General features: G+C 49.5%; 1 protein-coding gene across 1 annotated transcript in view; it reads right to left on the bottom strand.

The window, feature by feature from the left end:
- Positions 1-16281, bottom strand: part of LOC132407069 (glucose-6-phosphate isomerase-like) — a 33581-nt gene extending 17300 nt beyond the window's left edge. The window contains exons 1-8 of the mRNA XM_059993328.1: positions 16054-16281; positions 9594-9684; positions 8257-8325; positions 6077-6196; positions 4469-4552; positions 3062-3208; positions 2741-2812; positions 1211-1255 (exon numbers count right to left, since the gene is read on the bottom strand). Of these exons, the coding sequence (XP_059849311.1) occupies positions 1211-1255; positions 2741-2812; positions 3062-3208; positions 4469-4552; positions 6077-6196; positions 8257-8325; positions 9594-9684; positions 16054-16178 (753 nt within the window). The 5' untranslated portion in view covers positions 16179-16281. The remainder of the gene's footprint in view (positions 1-1210; positions 1256-2740; positions 2813-3061; positions 3209-4468; positions 4553-6076; positions 6197-8256; positions 8326-9593; positions 9685-16053) is intronic.
- Between the last annotated feature and the right edge of the window lie 2145 nt (positions 16282-18426).

Raw genomic sequence — 18426 nt, 5'->3', positions numbered from 1 at the left:
TCCACACTGGTCACCTCGTGCAAGGAAAGTGGAGGGAATGTGCAGAGGAGATTTCCTTGGATGCTGCCTGGATCAGAGAGGACAGGTAGAGGGAGCTGTGGCTTTTCTCTTGATGGAGATGGACAAGATGACAAGTCATAGACAGCCAGAATGGGGTCATAATTTTAAGGGGATTGGAGGAAACTACAGGGGAGATTTGAGATTTTTTTTTTTAAAAACACAGATGTGAGAGTATGAAACACCATGCCAGGGATGGTGGGAGAGGCAGATATGATACATTTAGGGTATTTAGGAGACAGACGAGAACAGTGAGGACTATGTAGGCGGTAAAGGTGAGCCTGGTTAGGACAGAACAGGCTGCACCACCCAGTAACCCACCAAGTTAACCCTAGCCTAATCACAGAACAATCTACAACAGGCACTGATCATGTGGTTAGCCAGAGGCTTTATCCCAGGCTGAAATGACGAACATGAGTGGGCACAGCTTTAAGGTGCTTGGAAGCAGGCACCGAGGGGATATCAGGGGTAAGTTTTCCACACAGAGAGTGGTGGAGTACATGGGATGAACTGCCAGCTGGTAGTTGCTGGTGTTGAGGGACCAGGTGAGATTCTCCAGCAGGTGAACCCCAAAAAATTTGGTGCTCTTAACGATCTCTACCGAGGAGCTGTCGATGTTCAGCGGAGAGTGGTCGCTCCGTGCCCTCCTGAAGTCAATAACCATCTCTTTTGTTTTGCTCACATCAACAGACAGGTTGTCAGTCACACAGTAACTGGTCAGAACAGACACCATCCTGATACGGGTCAGTCACACAGTAACTGGCTGGTAACCCACCGATTTAACTGTCCTCCACATCAGTACACATTTGGACAACACCCAGAAGAGACTCACACGGTGATGGGGAGAACAAACTCCTTACTGACAGAGTTGGAATTCGACTGCGAACTCCAGCACCTCAAGCTGTAACAATGTGGCACTAAGCACTACGCTGCCACATTGTGCTAATGTTACTGGCTGGCCTACGCATCCCCACAACAATCCCACTTTCATTCCATTGCCATCTCTGGAACATTGTTCTCTTTTCAGTCAGTGCTGGCTCCTATCGACCATTTTGTTCTACTTAATAAAACAATTTTAAGCGACAAATTATCTGCCTCATTCTTGACCTCTGAACCCGTGGATTGCCAGAAACCAGGATCGAACGCTACTCACCGCGTTGGTTGACAGGGCGACAAAGTGCTTGGCAACAGCAGCGGGCTGACGGAAGAACAGGAAATATAATCAGTATGGAAGCTCATCACAGAATCTCCCCATCGTCAGGGTGACACCACCCTGAGCTAACAACCCATCCCCACAGTCAGTCCATGTTAAACCAGCAGGGCTGCAGGCACCTGCACATCCACACACTCGGTGGGAACCACACGAGGGGCAGTTTCTCATTTGTTTAATGTGGAGAAAGAGGATGGAACAGCCCGATTGGCCACGACCCTCAGCAACCCCAGACTTATCCCCAACCTGATTTACCCCTCATCTCACCACAGGATCCATTAATCTACCAAACAGTAGGCCTGAGGACTATGGGAGGAAACCCTCACTCACACAGGAAGGACGTACAGACTGTGCCGGAATTGAACTCTGCACTCTGGAACGTCCTGAGCTCTAACAGAGTGAGGGTAACCACAATGCTACTGTATATATCACGCTTGTACGTTGAAACGTACAGTGAATGTGTTCTTTGCGAACCCAAGGACGTGCTGGGGGCCGCCCACAAGTGTTGTCACACATTCCTGTGCCAACACGGCATGTTCACAAAGTTCAGCACAACAACACTAGCAACAACGACAACAAAACATGCCCCCTTCCCACCCCCACACAGATAGTCCAAGATTCGCAGAATACCCATCATCCGTAACTCCCCTCCCGGGGGCTTCCACTCCAGTGCAGAGGAGCAAGCTGCAGTTGAAGGTGGCTGTAGTGAGGCACCAAGCCCACACCTTCCCCCCTCACTGCCCACCTACCCCTTCCTCTCACCAAGTCACGTCTACTGGACACACCTCCAACACTCCACTCCCTCCCCTCACCCTCTCAGAACCCACTCCACTCTCCCCACATCCTCCACCCTCTGAGCCCACTCTGCTCCCTCCTCTCACCTCACCCTCAGATCCCACTCCACTCCCTCATCTCACTTCACCCTCTCAGAACCCACTCCACTCCCTCATCTCACTTCACCCTCTCAGAACCCACTCCACTCTCCCCACATCCTCCACCCTCTCAGAGACCACTCTGCTCCCTCCTCTCACCTCACCCTCAGATCCCACTCCACTCCCTCCCCCTCTCAGATCCCACTCCAGTCCCTCCTCTCACCCTCTCAGAACCACTCCACTCCCCCACCCTCCCAGATCCCACTCTGCTCCTTCCTCTCACCTCATCCTCTCAGAAACCACTCCACTCCCTCCTCTCACACCCTCAGATCCCACTCTGCTCCCTCCTCTCACCTCACCCTCAGATCCCACTCCACTCTCTCCTCTCACCCTCTCAGAAGCCACTCTGCTCCCTCCGCAGACCCTCTACCCAATGTAACCTTTCAGCACACGTCACCCATCCCGCATACACATCCGCCATCGTTCCATCCCGCACACAATCTCCTCGTTGCTCTGTCTCGTTCCCCCTCCAGTGCGTGCTCCCGTTATTCTCCTCCATCGACCCCACCCCACCCCGCATGTGCGCGTGGGTGTGACTCACGTCCTTGGCCGCCTGCAGGAACCACTCTTTAGCAGATTCAGCGTTGGTGATTGTCTCCTGGGTGGTGAATGTCTACAAACACAGAGATGGTCAGTGGCAGCCCAGCCCAGCCCACCACACCAGATCCCTCCTCCCCCCTCGCTCAAAAAACACACCCACACTCCTAGACCCCCAAACAAAAACCAATGACCCTTGGTGGGACTCCAGAGTCAGGAATCCAGAGGGGAACGGGGAAGGGCACGAGACATGGGAGACAACAAAGGAGGACAAGGAGGGATGCGGAGTGAGAGAGCCGGATGGAAGAGGAAGGGGAGCCCTCACCTTGGAGGCAATGATGAAGAGCGTGGTCTCGGGGTTCAGCTCAGCCAGGGTCTTCGCCATGTGAGTGCCATCGATGTTGGAGACGAACCAGGCCTTTGGACCACCCTTGGAGTACGGCTTCAGTGCCTCCGTGACCATCAGCGGCCCCTGGAACCGAGCAGCAGCCGAGAGTGGGTCAGCAGCCACAGAACAGACTGACGTCACACAGCGACAGACCCGTCCCCACCGGTACCGTACCCCGGTGTCACGCAGCGAAAGGCCCGTCCCCACCGGTACCGTACCCCGGTGTCACGCAGCAACAAGCTCGTCCCCACCGGTACCGTACCCCGGTGTCACGCAGCGACAGGCCCGTCCCCATTGACATTAGACATTGGCTTTGTCGGTGAAGCCAGAGAGCGGTAGCATCAAGATTGCGGGTGTAGCGGGCAGTGAAGTCTATCGTGGCTTGCAGCCAGATCTGGACCAGCTGGAAAAATGGGCTGAAGAATGGCAGATGGAATTTAATGCAGACAAGTGCACCCTGGTCGGACCAAGCAGGGCAGGTCTTATACAGTGAGCGGTAGGGAACTGTGGAGTGCGGAAGGAGTCTGGCAATACAGGTCCATAATTCAGTGAAAGTGGCGTCACAGGTAGATAGAGTCGTAAAGAGAGGCTTTGGCACGTTGGCCTTCATAACTCAAAGCACTGACTACAGGAGATGGGATGTTATGTCGAAGCTGTACAAGGTGTCGGTGAGGCCTATTTTGGAGTATTGTTTGCAGTGTTGGTCACCTGCAGGAAAAATATAAACAAGACTGAAAGACTACAGAGAAAATTTACAAGGATGTTGCTGGGACTTGAGGACCTGAGTTATAGGAAAGGTTGAATAGGCTAGGACTTTATTCCCTCTAGTGTAGAAGAGGTTTGATAGAGGTATACAAAATTACAAGGGGTATAGATAGGGTAAATGGAAGCAGGCTTTTTCCAATGAGGTTGGGTGGGACTTCAATTAGAGTTCATGGGTTCAGGGTGAAAAGTTTAACAGGAACATCAGGAGGAACTTCTTCACTCAGAGGATTGTGAGAGTGTGGAATGAGCTGCCAGCGGAAGTGGTGAATGTGGCTCGATTTCAACATTCAAGGAAATTTGGATAGGTACATGGATGGGAGGGGTACAGAGGGTTATGGTCCGGGTGCAGGTTGACAGGACTAGTCAGATTAATAGCTCGGCACAGACTAAATAGGCCAAGGGGCCTATTTCTGTGCTGCAGTGTTCTGTGACTGTAACCAAATTTTGTTGAAACCAGTTTGCACACAAAACATCATTTACAACCCGAGTAGGATTTCTCAGGGACCCCAGCACCCCTTCAATTAACCCCCTCCGTCCAGCTCAGGCCACACAGATGCTGTTATCACGATGGTCACTCACCAGGTCTGATCCTCCAATCCCAATGTTGACAATGTCTGTGATGGCTTTGCCAGTATATCCCTTCCAGTCTCCACTCCTCACTTTCTGCAACAGTTAGGCCAGTAGGTATCATCGCACGGTTCACCCAGACCCCCATCGTACACCAAACACACCCACAGTCCACACGGTTCACCCAGACCCCCATGGTGAACCAAACACACCCACAGTCCACACAGTTCACCCAGACCCCCATGGTGTACTAAACACACCCACAGTGTGACTCATCCCACCAGGTTTTCTATTAGGTGAAACTTATCTTAAACATGATACATTTTCAAGGGGACTGGGCATGGGGAAGAGACAATGGTTTTAAGGATCCATTGAGTAAGTAGGGCAGCACGGTAGCCTGGCGGTCACATAATTTATTTATTTAGAGATACTGCGTCGGACAGGTCCTCTCGGCTGCCCAGTGACCCTGTCAACCCCAACAACAATTTAATCCCAACCTAATCATCAGATAATTTACAGAAACTAATTAACTCACTAACCTTTAGGTGTTTGGACTGTGGGAAGACCCACACAATCCCCAGGGAGGACAGACGACTTCCGAACAGAGGACAACAGAACTGAACTCTGACGCCCCAAGTTGTAATAGTGTTGCACTAACTGCTGCACTACAGTAATGCAACTCCAGCAACTGGCACAGTCCGTAGTACGTTCTCCCCACGACTGCGTGGGATTTCCTCTGGGTGCTCTGTTTCCCACCCCCATTCCAAGACATACCGTTGCGTTGTCTACTCTGGGAAGCGTGGGCTCATTAGGACGGAAAGATCTGTTACTGTGTCGTATCATTAAATAAAGATAATCCAATAAATTAACACGATGAATTCCCAAAGGAACTGGGAGAGGTGAAGGTGACGGTCTTACTGAGGAAACAGGTTTGTGGCCAGTGACCTGGTACACCTCCAAGAGGACTACAACCTTGTCATAGGGTTCGGAGGCTTGCGTGCCTCACTGGGCTGGAGAGCTATGTCGGCTGTCGTCAGGGCTTCATTCTCTGGCTCTTGGAAGGGTCACCCAGGTCAAAGAGTAAAGGCCAGACTAAGAATGATCCACTGGTCCTCCACGTTCCGGGGTTCAGCTCAGGGTAACAGCTGGTAAAAACAATACTGTTACAGAAACAGCAATGAAGAATGAACACATCTGAGAGTGACAGTCTCCACCCCGGACTTGCACGACTTAGAGATGAGAAGGGAGTCACTGAGATGATGGAGGAGGCCTGAACACAGCTGCCTGAAATGTCAGTAGTGTAATGGGCAGCCCAGAGACCTGGATCCAATTCTCACCGCTGTCTGTGTGGGTTTCCTCCCGCACTCCAGACACACGGGTTAGTAGGTTAATTGATTACATGGATGTAAGTGGGCTCGACGAGCCTGCCACTGTGCTGCATCTCTAAATAATTAACATGATCGTGATGCATTCTCATGGGGGCTGGGAGAGCTGAAGGGTTGGTGGAAGGAGCGTTCTGGGAGCAGCCCTCCAACACTGGACATGTCCCTGCAGACACAGCGTCCTGTGCTGTGGTGTTCATGCTACACTGAGTTCCCACAACCTCCGTTTCCCTGGTACCTGGCAGAACGCCTTCATCTTCTCCAGCACAGCCTTCACCTCTGGCATCACGTCCTTGCCATCGACATGGATCGGAATATCCGGCCGGTTCCTCAGAGCAATGTGGAGGACAGCCCGGTTCTGGGGTGGGAGGGAGGGAAGCAATGGGAGTCATATTACAGGAGGGAAAGTGGAGAGCACAGAATGCCCAGAGATCCCTCCAGGTCATAGTGCATGTTGATAGGGGAGTTCAGAAGATGTATGGCGTGTTGACTTTCATTGGTCAAATTCAAGACTTACAACGGGATAAAATCCTAGTTAGACCACACTTGGAATATTGTGGACACATCATTATAGGAAGGGTGTGGAAGCTTTAGAGAGGGTGCAGAGGAGATTCACCAGGATGCTGCCTGGATTAGAGAGGGTGCAGAGGAGATTCACCAGGATGCTGCCTGGATTAGAGAGGGTGCAGAGGAGATTCACCAGGATGCTGCCTGGATTAGAGAGGGTGCAGAGGAGATTCACCAGGATGCTGCCTGGAGTAGAGAGGGTGCAGAGGAGATTCACCAGGATGCTGCCTGGATTAGAGAGGGTGCAGAGGAGATTCACCAGGACGCTGCCTGGATTAGAGAGGGTGCAGAGGAGATTCACCAGCATGCTGCCTGGATTAGAGAGGGTGCACAGGAGATTCACCAGGATGCTGCCTGGTTTAGAGAGGGTGCAGAGGAGATTTACCAGGATGCTGCCTGGTTTAGAGAGGGTGCAGAGGAGATTCACCAGCATGCTGCCTGGATTAGAGAGGGTGCACAGGAGATTCACCAGGATGCTGCCTGGATTAGAGAGGGTGCAGAGGAGATTCACCAGTATTCTGCCTGGATTAGAGGGTGCTGGGGAGAGGTTAAGTGAGCTGGGGTTTTCTCTCTGCAGCAAAGGAGGATGAGAGGGGACTTGATAGAGGTGTACGAGATAAAAGGCACAAAATGAGTAGACAGACCAAACTTTTTCCCAGAACAGAAATAGTTAATACAAGATGACATCATTTTAAGGTAATTGGAGTAATGCATTGGGGAGGGAGGTGTATAAGGCAAGTTGTTGTTTGAAATAACACACAGAGTGATGGACCCATGGAATACATTGCCAGTGGAGTGATAGAGGCAGGCACATTAGGGACATTTAAGAAACTCTTAGATAGGCAAATGTGTGATAGAGAAATGGAGTGCCACGGGGGAGGGAAGGGTTGGATTGAGCTCAGAGTAGGTTAAAGGGTCAGCACAACATTGTGGGCTGAAGAGCCTGTGTTGAACTGTAGTGCCAGCCCAAGGCTTAGGGCCACAGAATGGCATCAACAAGTTCAGGTACCACCGGGGGGGGGGGGGGGGCAGGGAAGTAAACACGTCCTGCAGAAAGAACAGCCACCTCAGTCTTCCAGCACATTGAGTCACTGTCTGACAGGACCCCAATGTAAAGCAAGGATACAACCCTGCAGGAACTGTCCTTGGCCCTCCGGGCTGTATAGCAACAGGCTTATGGGGCGATGAATGAGGTGCTAATTCCGAAATTGGAAGTACAAAGGAAGGTGGGGGATGTCTGCAGGATTCCCTAAGGGTTCTTTTGCAGGTTGAGTTGGTGGTGAGGAAGGCAAATTCATTTCAAGAGACTGGAATATATAAACTGGGAATTACTAAGACTTTATAAGGCATTGGTCAGACCACACTTGGAGCATTATAAGCAGTTTTGGGCCCTTTATTGAAGGAAAGATGGCATTGGAGAGGGTCTGGAGGGGTTTTTGTGAGTATTTCTGGTAACAACAGGCATAATGTATGAGAATGTTTGATGGCTCTGGGTTTGTACTCTCTGGAATTTAGAAGAATGAGACCTACCGAGTATTGAGGTCTGGACAGAGTGAATACGCAGAGTGTAGGTAGAGGGCACAGCTTCAGAAGAAGGACATTCATTAGAACAGAGATGAGGAGGAATTTCTTTTGCCAGAGGATGGTGAATAGGTTTGTGATTAGTTAGGGTATCAGAGGTTGAATATCACTGTGGACCGAAGAGCCTACACTGTGCTGTGTTGTGAAGATCAATACCCCTGGCAGCAGTGGGATTCACCCATCCACTCCTCCGCAGGACACGTGCACACTCCCTTTCCCCTTACACACACCACCCGCCCTGGCGATACATCCACATTCCTTCACCCTTACCTCTGTGAAGTTGATCTTCTCTCCAGAGAACATGCGTTTCCTTGCTTCCTCCACACCCCGAGACTTCGCCTGGGAGGGGGAAGTGTACAAGAGAAGTTAAAACCCTTGACGACTGTTCTGGTCACCTATCTACAGGAAAAATAACAATACTGAAAGAGTGCAGAGAAGTTTTACAAGGATGTTGCCAGGACTTGAGGAGTTGAGTTACCGGGAAAGGTTAGGACTTTATTCCCTGGAGTGTTGTAGAATGTGCGGAGACAAAATTATGAGGGTACAGATAGGGTAAAGGTCAGGAGGTTTTTTTCCACTGAGTTTGGGTGAAACTGGAACTAGGGGTCATGGGTTAAGAGTGAAAGGTGAAATGTTTAAGGGGAATGTGAGAGGGAACTTCTTCACTCAGAGGGGGTGAGAGTGGAATGAGCTGCTGGCAGAAACGGTGGACGCGGGTTTGTTTTCAACATTTAAGAGAAATTTGGATAGGTACATGGATGGGAAGGGTATAGAGGGCTCTGGTCTGGATGCAGGTCAGTGGGACTAGGCAGAGTAACAGCTCAGCACAGTCTGGATGGGCCAAAGGGCCTGTTTCTGTGCTGTAGTGCTCTGTGACTATGATAGAACCATAGGCCCTGAAGGACTGTGTGTGCAGGGCTGGTCAGTAGGCACAGTTTCATTGGCTGCGTCCCCAGTCATTAAAAACACGGCTGAATCAACTGGCAGAGCTTGAGGAACTCACCTCAGTGGTCGGCAAGATGCTGGAGTCGATTGTTGAGGATATGGTTTCAGGGCTACTTACAGGCACGTAATAAAATAGGCCATAGTCAGCATGCTTTCCACAAGAGAAAATCCTGCCTGACAAATCTGTTGGAAATCTTTGAAGAAATAACAAGCAGGACAGACAAAGGAGAATTGGTTGATGTTGCAAACTTGGATTTTCAGAAAGCCTTTGACAAGATGCCACCCGAGGCTGCTTAACAAGGCAAGTAGCCAAGGGGAAATACATCGAATGGACATGCCCAGAAGGCAGTAATGACAAACCACTTCAGTAGAAATATTTGCCATGAACAATCATGGTCGTGGAAAGATCACGGTTGACCACATCGTACAACACGGCACATAATGATGATGGTCCTTCCACCCTGGGCAGGTTGTGGCAGGCTGGCGAGGGGGTTGAGAGAAGTGACTGGTGCAATTGGAAACACATCACCATTGGGGGCACCAGCTGCCGATTGGTTTGGCAGCTCCCACTGGCCGCACAGGCGATGTAGTGAAGACATGGCACGGTGGGTGGGGCAGTACGGGGGTGGGGGGGGAACAGAGGTCAGGGCGCATCCACTCACCAGGTTAATCAGCAGCTTCATCACCTCCTCTGTGATGAGGTTCTTGGAGTAATCGAGCAGCAGGTCACCATCGTCAGTGTTGAGTGTCAGACTGAGCAGAGGAGAGGCACAGTTAGAGCACAGACTGGTGTGGAAATGCCAGCCTTCTAATCCAGTCATAACCCAGTGAACAGCTTCATGCTGACACAGAACAACTCATTATCACAGTGCATTGAGATAGTACAAGGTAAAACGATACGATTGGTTAACTGGCAGATGTGAAAATTCTGCTCCCATGCTTTCTGGTCTACTAACAGAGCAGAGTGAACTGTTACAGTTTAGAGATAATCCAATGTGGCACGACAGTAAGAGACAAGGTCGTGAAAAGGCAGATTGTGCAGTCCACCTGATTGTCTGTAAGAGAAAGGATCAATATCAGACCAATCAGATGGCACCACCATTCTATCACGGCTGATTTAATATCCCACTCAGCCCCATTCTCCTGCCTTCTCTCTTTAACTTTTGACACCGTGTCTATTAAGAACCAAGCAATCTGTGCTTTAAATCTACCCAATGACTTGGGCTCCACAACATCTGTGGTAATCAGTTTCACAGATTCACCACCCTCTGGCAAAATAAATTCTTCCTCCTCCTTCCTGTTCTAAAGACATTTCCGTGTATTTTGAGCAATCTTCACAACTCTGCAGTTTCTTGTGCTCACAGGCAAAGCGATAGCCATACCAAACGTGATGTGCTCAAATAGGAAGCTTTCTATAAACACGAGAGATCCTGCAGATGCTGGAAATCCAGAGTAACACACACAAAACGCTGGAGGAACTCAGCATCTGTGGAGAGGAATAACCAGCTGACATTTCAGGCCGAGACCCTTTATCTGAATTCTTTCTATGGTGTTTTGGTAAAAAGAAATTTGTTAAGAGTCAACAGAAGAGAGATGGGAGTTGAGGCGGGAGGAGGGGCTTGAAGAGTGAATCACATGACTGCACTGTCTCATCACAAACAACCATGAACGGTGATGCTGCTGTGAATCAGCAACGTAGAACACAACCCCATGGATAGCTGTGAGCCCTGTCTGCAAGGTCACTGCGTGGACCCACAAAATACCCCTGCTCCCAGGAACAGATGATACAAATACTGGTGGAGGGGCAGGTAGTGTTGAGGAAACAGGTAGGGTGCAGAAGGCTTTAGACAGATGAGGAGAATGGGCAAGAAAGTGGCAAATGAAATACGTTAGAAAATGCATGGTCATGCACTTTAGTAGAAGAAATAAATGTGCAGACTAGTTTCTAAACGGGGAGAAAATCCAAAAATGTGAGATGCAGAGATGCTTGGGAGACCTTATGCAGAACATCCTAAAGATCAACTTGCTGGTAGAGTTGGTGGTGGGGAAGGCAAATGCCATGTTAGCCTACATTTCAAGAGGTCTAGAGCAAGGATGTGATGTTGAGGCTTTATAAGGCGCTGGTGAGGCCTCAGCTTGTGAACAGCTTTGAGCTCCTTATCTAAGAAAAGGTGTGCTGGGATTAGAGAGAGTCCAGAGAATGATTCCAGGGATGAAAGGTTTATCATATGAGGAACATTTGATGGCTCTGGGTCTATACTCGCTGGAATTCAGGATGACGGGGATCTCATTGAAACCTTCTGAGTTTTGAAAGGCCTGGGACAGAGTAGATGTGGAAAGGATGTTTCCTATGGTTGAGTAAGTATAAGACAAAAGGGCACAGCCTCAGGATGGGGGGGGGGGGCGGCGTGCATTTAAAACAGAGATGCGGAGAAATTTCTTCGGCCAGAGGTTGGTGAATTTGATACCACAGGCAGCTGTGGAGGCTGGGTCTTTGGGTGTATTTAAGGGAGTGATTGATAGGTTCTTAATTGACCATTGCATCAAAGGTCAAGGGCAGAAGGCCAGGTAGTGGGGCTGACGAGGGGAGAAAAAGGATCAACCATGAGTGGAGGAGCAGACTCGATGGGCCAAATGGCCTAATTCTGCTCCAATGTCTGATGGCTTTATGGAACTCATTGATTCTGTGTCTGACAGATGGGAGGAACAGACTGTCAGCACAGTAGGGCCAGAACCAACACTTACACAAGCACCCTCCAGCTTTAGACACACCAATGGATTGGAGCTCACACTGACCCAAAACCGCTCGTCCACCCTCAGAAATAGCCCCATTTCTGTGACCAGCACACAGAATGTTCGACACAGCTCAGCTCTACCCACCCTGAACACTGCCCTCACCAAAAGCTCTCTTCTGGAAAGCACTAAAAGAAAAAAAAAACTTCACTCCATCTTTCAAAGTTTCTTCCCCCCAGGCAGTTAATCTGATCAACCATTCTAGTTAGCCCCTGCCTCCCCAACTAATACTGCAGCTATTTCACTGCAAGCCACTATTTACAGTGTAAATATATGTTGGTATTTATGCCCATATCCATTCTCTAACCTTTATATATAAAGTTATTTTTAAAAGTTCTTCATAATTGTGAAATGTCGTTTGCTGTTGCACATCACAGACCGGCGACAACACCACAGTGAATTCCAAACGTACGCGGTGAATTAAAGTTGATGCTTACACTACCCAAGGAGCTGACGAAGCTGCGGTGTTACAGCCTCACAGCAACAGGTCCTTCGGCCCAACTCATCCCTGCTGACCTAACTGCCTGTTTGACCCACATCCCTCTGAACCCCAAGTATCATCAGTGTTCCTACCTCAACCACTTCCTCTGGCATTTATTCAGGACTATACTTAGCCTGCTCACTAGGGGAATACAATCTATCTCTCAGCTCTATCCAGAAACACAAGGATTAGCAGGTTAATGGGCGCTGCAGCAACTCAGGCAAAAGAAATTCCTCAGACCTCTATTCTGAGGCTGTGCTCTCTGGTCCACCCTGATGGAAGTGTCTGGTACCATGATGTACCTCGAACTGAAACTGGTAATAAAATCTGGTACAAAACTCAGGAGGTGGGAGTGTATCGGTTCTCCCTGAGACTCCCCCAGTAAGGGCAGGAACTTAGAAGCACCACAGCAGGGTACCCCTCGTCACACCTTATACCGATGATGAAGGGCATTGGTGCTGGAAACATGGTGACACAGCACACCTTCATTCTGGGCTGGCTGTTGACACATCAACACTTTTCGTTGTGAGCTTCAACGTGTATGCAACAAATAGGGATTTAAGACTGTTTAGTGTCATTCCCAGTACACAAACGTAAAGGAGATCAATAGTTGTTACTCAGGATCTGATGCAGCACAAAAAAAGGGCAGTAAAATAAAGAACACAATAATCCTTAAAAAAGTTATAAATACATGAATTAACCTATACACACAGATTGATTGTATGGCCATAAAGTGACACTAGACACAGGACTGTCTGTACATAAGGCAATTGACAGGAAATGATAACTACTGGGGGGGCAGATGGTGCATGGGGTGGTAGAGGAGACAGTAGGGTTAGTTTCCCTGATGAAATTTCTGCAGATCCTTAGGATTCCTCTGTGCAGTGGAAGATAATGTTGCAACAAGAATTCTGTAGAAGTTATCTGAAATACCCAGAGTCAAGGTGAGCTGGCAGATTCTTGCCCAGACCGACCTTCGGCAAGTGATATCTGACGTACTGGGCTGAATATGTTTCAGTCTGGGCTGGAAATTTTGAGAAAAATAGCTCACCATCTCCCCCACTTGATTTGCGGAGGGTAGTAGGGGCAAACTCATTCTGGGAATGATTCCAGGAAGGAAAGGGTTACCATGAGGAGTGCCTGATGGCTCTGGGCCTGTTCTCACTGGAGTTGAGAAGAGTGAGAGGGATCTAACTGAAACCTATTGAATATTGAAATGCCTCGATAGAGTGGATGTGGACGGGATGTTTCCCATGGTGGGAGAGTCTTGGACCAGAGGGCACAGCCTCAGAATAGAGGGACATCCATTTGGAACAGAGGAATTTCTTCAGAGGGTGCTGAATCTGTGTAGGGCAAGTCATGGACAGGCTCTTGATTAGTCAGAGTGTGAAAGGTTATGGAGAAGGCCAGAGAGTGCGACTGAGGGATTGGCCATGATGGAACTGAGGAGCAGAGTGCAAATGGGCTAATCCTGCTCCAGTGCACATTGGTCTGATAATGGTACCAGTCAGCAGATTTGTATGACTAAACGCTACCAAGTACATTCAAACGACTCGAGTTTCTGACACTGTATAATTCATGAATGCCAGCCCTTCTCTGTAAAGGTGATCTCCTCTCTCAATGGTCATTAACTGGAGAGACAGTGCAGGCCTACGAGCTGCACCAGCCAGCAACCTCCTGCTTTAACCCTCAGCTAATCACAAACTAATCTATCAAGCAGTATGTTGAAACCTGGAGGAAACCCAGGCACACACAGGAAAGACGAACAAACTTGCTTCCAGAGGGCGACAGGATCGAACTCTGGGCTGTAATAAAGTCCCACTAACTGCTGCGTTACTGTGGTGCCAATTCCTCATTCAGGAACAACTGAGAAAACCTGTGGCTTGTGATTTCATTCATTCGTGGAACCTGGGCGGGTCACGGGCAAGGTCATCATGCACTGCCCATGAGCCACGGCAGTCCTCCTGATGATGGCGCCTTTGAGGAGGGGCTTCCAGGATTTAGATCTGCTGAACGTGATGAAGCAGGGATAACAACTCAGTGATGAAAGAAAGATTAGCGTTCACCCTGGCTGAAAGGCTGCTTGTCTCACTCCCATCACCGAGGAGGCTACATAGCGTCCACGCCAGGACCACCAGACTCAAAAACAGTTACTTTCCCCAAGCAGCAGGGCTGATCAACACACACACACACACTCACTCTTCATTGTCCATTCAGAAATCTGATGGCCAAGGGGAAGAAACCATTCCTGAAACATTGAGTGTGGGCCTTCACACTCCTGTACCTCCTTCTCAGTGGGAGCAAGAGAAAAAAGCAGATATGGGCAGTGGCTGATGGGGGTCCTTAATGACGGATGCTGCTTTATTAAGTTATCGCCTTTTGGAGGTGTCCTCGATGCTGGGGAGGCTAGTGCCCATGATGGAGCTGGCTGAGCTTACACCTTTCTGCAGCTTTTCCCAATCCTGTGCAGTGGCCCCCTCCATGCCAGAGTGACAGTGATGCAGATAGTCAGAATGATCTCACAGTTGTCAGTACTTTAGAAATGTAGCATCTTCTAAGCCCTCCATAATGAATAGAGTGCGTTGAAGCCCTCTGCCACTGTTACTCTGAGTGGAAGGCCCTGGGCTTGACCCAGCTATCAGACGACACTCATGGCAGCAGTTAAGACTCCCTGGAGGTGACAGGGGTAAGACTGTGAGGCACAGGTAGCAGAATTTGGCCATTCAACCCATCAAGTTTGCTCCACCATGGCTGATTTATTATTCTTCTCAACTCCATTCTCCTGCCTTCTCCCCCCAACCTTTCACACCCTGACTAATCCTGAACCCGTCAACCTCAGCTTTAAATATATCCAATGATTTGGCCTCCACTGCTGTATTTGGCAACAAATTCCACAGATTCACCACAGATGGTGCACATCACAAGTCCTGGTTGTGCGACCACTGACACCAGGCAGACAATTTCTGAACAGTATTGATAATGACTGGGTTCACCCGACTCATGAAGACACTGCCCAGAAGGCAATGGCAAACCACTTTTGTAGCCCACGTTCACTCACACCATACAACACAGTATGCTACAATCCTTCCTTGGTTACATGTCAAGTTGCATGTCAACCCAGCCAGCTGCATCGTAAGGCATAGGAGCAGAATTAGGCCATTTGGCCCATCCAGTCTGCTCAAGCTCGTGGGCACTAGCCTCCCCAGCATCTAGGTAGAAAAATCTTCAAAAGGCAATGCCTCAAACAGTGTCCATCGTTAAAGACAGGACATGCTCTCTTCTCATTGATACAAGAGAGACTGAAGACCCAGTCAACCACCAGATTTCTGAATGGCCAATGAATCCTTCTTCAGTACTTCCTGCTCTTACTTGCCTAATTTTTAATCTGATTGTAATACATATTTTATTACATATTGTAATGTACCGTTGCCGCAAAACAACTAATTTCACGACATATGCCAGTAATATTAAACTTGAAAAGAAACTTGACAAGCGACTCCACTTTGGAAGTTCATTGTAAGAGACTCCCCTGCGGGACTGCTCCCACGATCCACCCCCATGAGCAGGAAGGGTGTGCTTCTGGGGACGCTGGGGGTCTATTACCGGCTGCATGGCCGGGAGACAGCGCCAGTGACGAAGCAGAAAGTGAACGCCGTGCCAGGAAGCACGTACACATGGCCGGGCTGTGCGAGGGGCTTCCCCTACCACCCAAACAGTGGGTAAATTACCCCTCCCTTCCTCCGAGAAGTGCCCAGACGGGCCGTGACCGAGAACAGAACCCGCACCCGGGTACAGTGCAACGCCGCCCGCCCCTGTGGAGCCCCGGCATTCCAGTCCTGAAGGCCCACCTGAAGCGACAGAATCGGTCGGGCTCGGCTTCGAACAGCTTCCGCAGGTTGAGACAGGAGCTGTGCTGCTTGTGCCAGTCGGCCAGGGCCTTGAAGCAGGCGTCGGCGGCGAGCGGGGGAGCCATGGCGAGCGGAGCGGGAGGAGCGGACCGGACGCTGCACTCGGGACTCGAGCGGACGGCGACAGTGGATCAGGCGGCTGCCCCCCACCCCGCCAATCAGCGGCGGCCCAGCAGGCTGCCGGCGCTCTCAGCCAATGGCGGGTCAGCGTAGCAGCTGACGTCACCGAGCCCCGCTTGGGCAGGAAGGGAGCGGGGTTACCCCGTCCCGGGAGGGCTGGGCTAAGTTCTTCCCACCCCGCTTATCTCAACCTCAGTCTCCTGCCTTCTCCCCGTAACCTTTGATGCCCTGACTAATCAAGAATCTTTCAATCTCTAAATATACGCCATGACTGGACACAGCCGCCTGTACCAATGAATTCCACAGAATTACCACCCTCTGGCTAAAGAACCCCCCACACACACACTATCGGAAACATCCTCTTTATGCCCCCTCTACCTAGGCATCCCTCTCTCTGTCCTGACCCCGGGAGGGAGGTAGCCCATCTTCTCCAAACCCCGCCCACGACTTCTTTGTCCTGGGGAGTAGCCCTTCACTACCCCTCCCATGGCTAGCAAGGTTGCGTGCATTAACAGTCCCTCCCACTCACTCGCAGCAGACTGCAAGGCTCCGTAACCTTTGCTGAGGAGGTCAAACAAGGAAACACGATCTGATACGACGGAGGATCCTCATCGCCTGTCTAAATACCAAAGGGGTTGCATTTATTGGCACCTTCGTGTCTTAACGCAGACAAAATACTGATACCTCCTCAAGGAGAAAAAATTATGTATCTATTTTAATTAGAGATACAGCGCGGAGTAGGCCCTTCCAGCCCAACAATCGGTACCTCCCAGTAATCCCCGATTTAACCCTAGCCTAATCATGGGACAATTGACATACCAACCGGTGTCTTTGGACTGTGGGAGGAACCCAGGGTATACCTTGTCAACTGTGCCAGTAAAGGGCAACACGGTCGGATAATGGTTAGCATCAGCGACCCATCTGCTGCTGTATGCAAGGAGCTTGCATGTTCTCAAGGCCTTCCTCCCACAGTCCACATATATATGGGTTAGTAGGGTAACTGGTCAATGAGCGGTGTAGGCGTGCATTGAGCCTGGAGCGTCACTGTGCTGGCTCTCTAAATAAAGGATGTCAAGGTCGAAGCATGTTGGCGCCGGAAGGATGGCAACATTTACTGCAGATCCTTGCGTTGGTTGTTGATGCAAACAATGCATCTCACATGCTTCAATGTAAATGTGACACATAGAGTTTCCATGTAGTTCAGATATCAGTCCAGCAGCTGAAATGTGCACTGTATATCCCCCCCCCCCCCCAATGCTGCCTGACCTATAGAGTTCCTCTAGCATAGGGGTTCCCAACCTGCGATCCGGGAATCATGGTCGAGTCCAGCAGTTCACTTGTCGTTCCACTCCTGTGAGTCACCTTTCAAATGCACCCCCCCCCCCCCAGCCAGGTCACTCTCACTCGTGAGATGATGTTATACTGGAGTTTATAAATTATCTGCACTCTGAAATGATTCTATGACCTAAAAGGCTATTTAAATTAGATTGCCTTCATTTGTCACATGAACATCAAAACTTGCAGTCAAATGTCGTTTGTGCCAACAACCAGCACACTCCAAGGACAGCCCAGGGGTGCCACCATGTAGCACGCCTACTAACCCGAACCTGTACAAACTCCTGACAAACAGCAGCAGCAATTGAACACTAACCACTACGCTACCTTGCTGCCCAATAGATTTCTCAGTATTTATTTGAGCAGTTTGCACATTAGCTTTTCATGTCTTTGCTTTTGTACATTATATTCTTTTTATTTAAGAACCTACAAGAAAGTGAATCTCATTGTAACATACATGTTCTTTGACAATAAGTTTGCTTTGAGATCCTCCAGATTGAGGGGGATTTCCTTGCAGCAAACACACAAACTTGCTGGAGGAGCTCAACTGGTTATACAGCTTCTGTTGTAGCTGAGGAATTGTGCCTGAAGTTGCTGTGGGAACTGCAAACGGACAGGAGTTGCCTGGCAAGATAAAAGTGGGTAGACTGTCTGCAATGGTCAAGTTTATTATCATCGGTATGTGCACACATCGTCCAGTGGTGCTAGAAAGTTTGTGAACCCTGTAGAGTTTTCTCCATTTCTGCATAAATATGACCTAAAATGTGATCAGATCTTCATGAAAGTCCTAAAACTAGATAGAGAACCCGATTAAATAATTAACACAAAATGAACATTATACTTTTCATTTATGCATTG

This window comes from Hypanus sabinus, chromosome 17 (genome assembly GCF_030144855.1).
Source record: "Hypanus sabinus isolate sHypSab1 chromosome 17, sHypSab1.hap1, whole genome shotgun sequence".
NCBI classification, from domain to species: domain Eukaryota; kingdom Metazoa; phylum Chordata; class Chondrichthyes; order Myliobatiformes; family Dasyatidae; genus Hypanus; species Hypanus sabinus.
The sequence above is the reverse complement of the archived record's forward strand: the minus strand, read 5'-3'. Positions and strand labels throughout refer to the sequence as shown.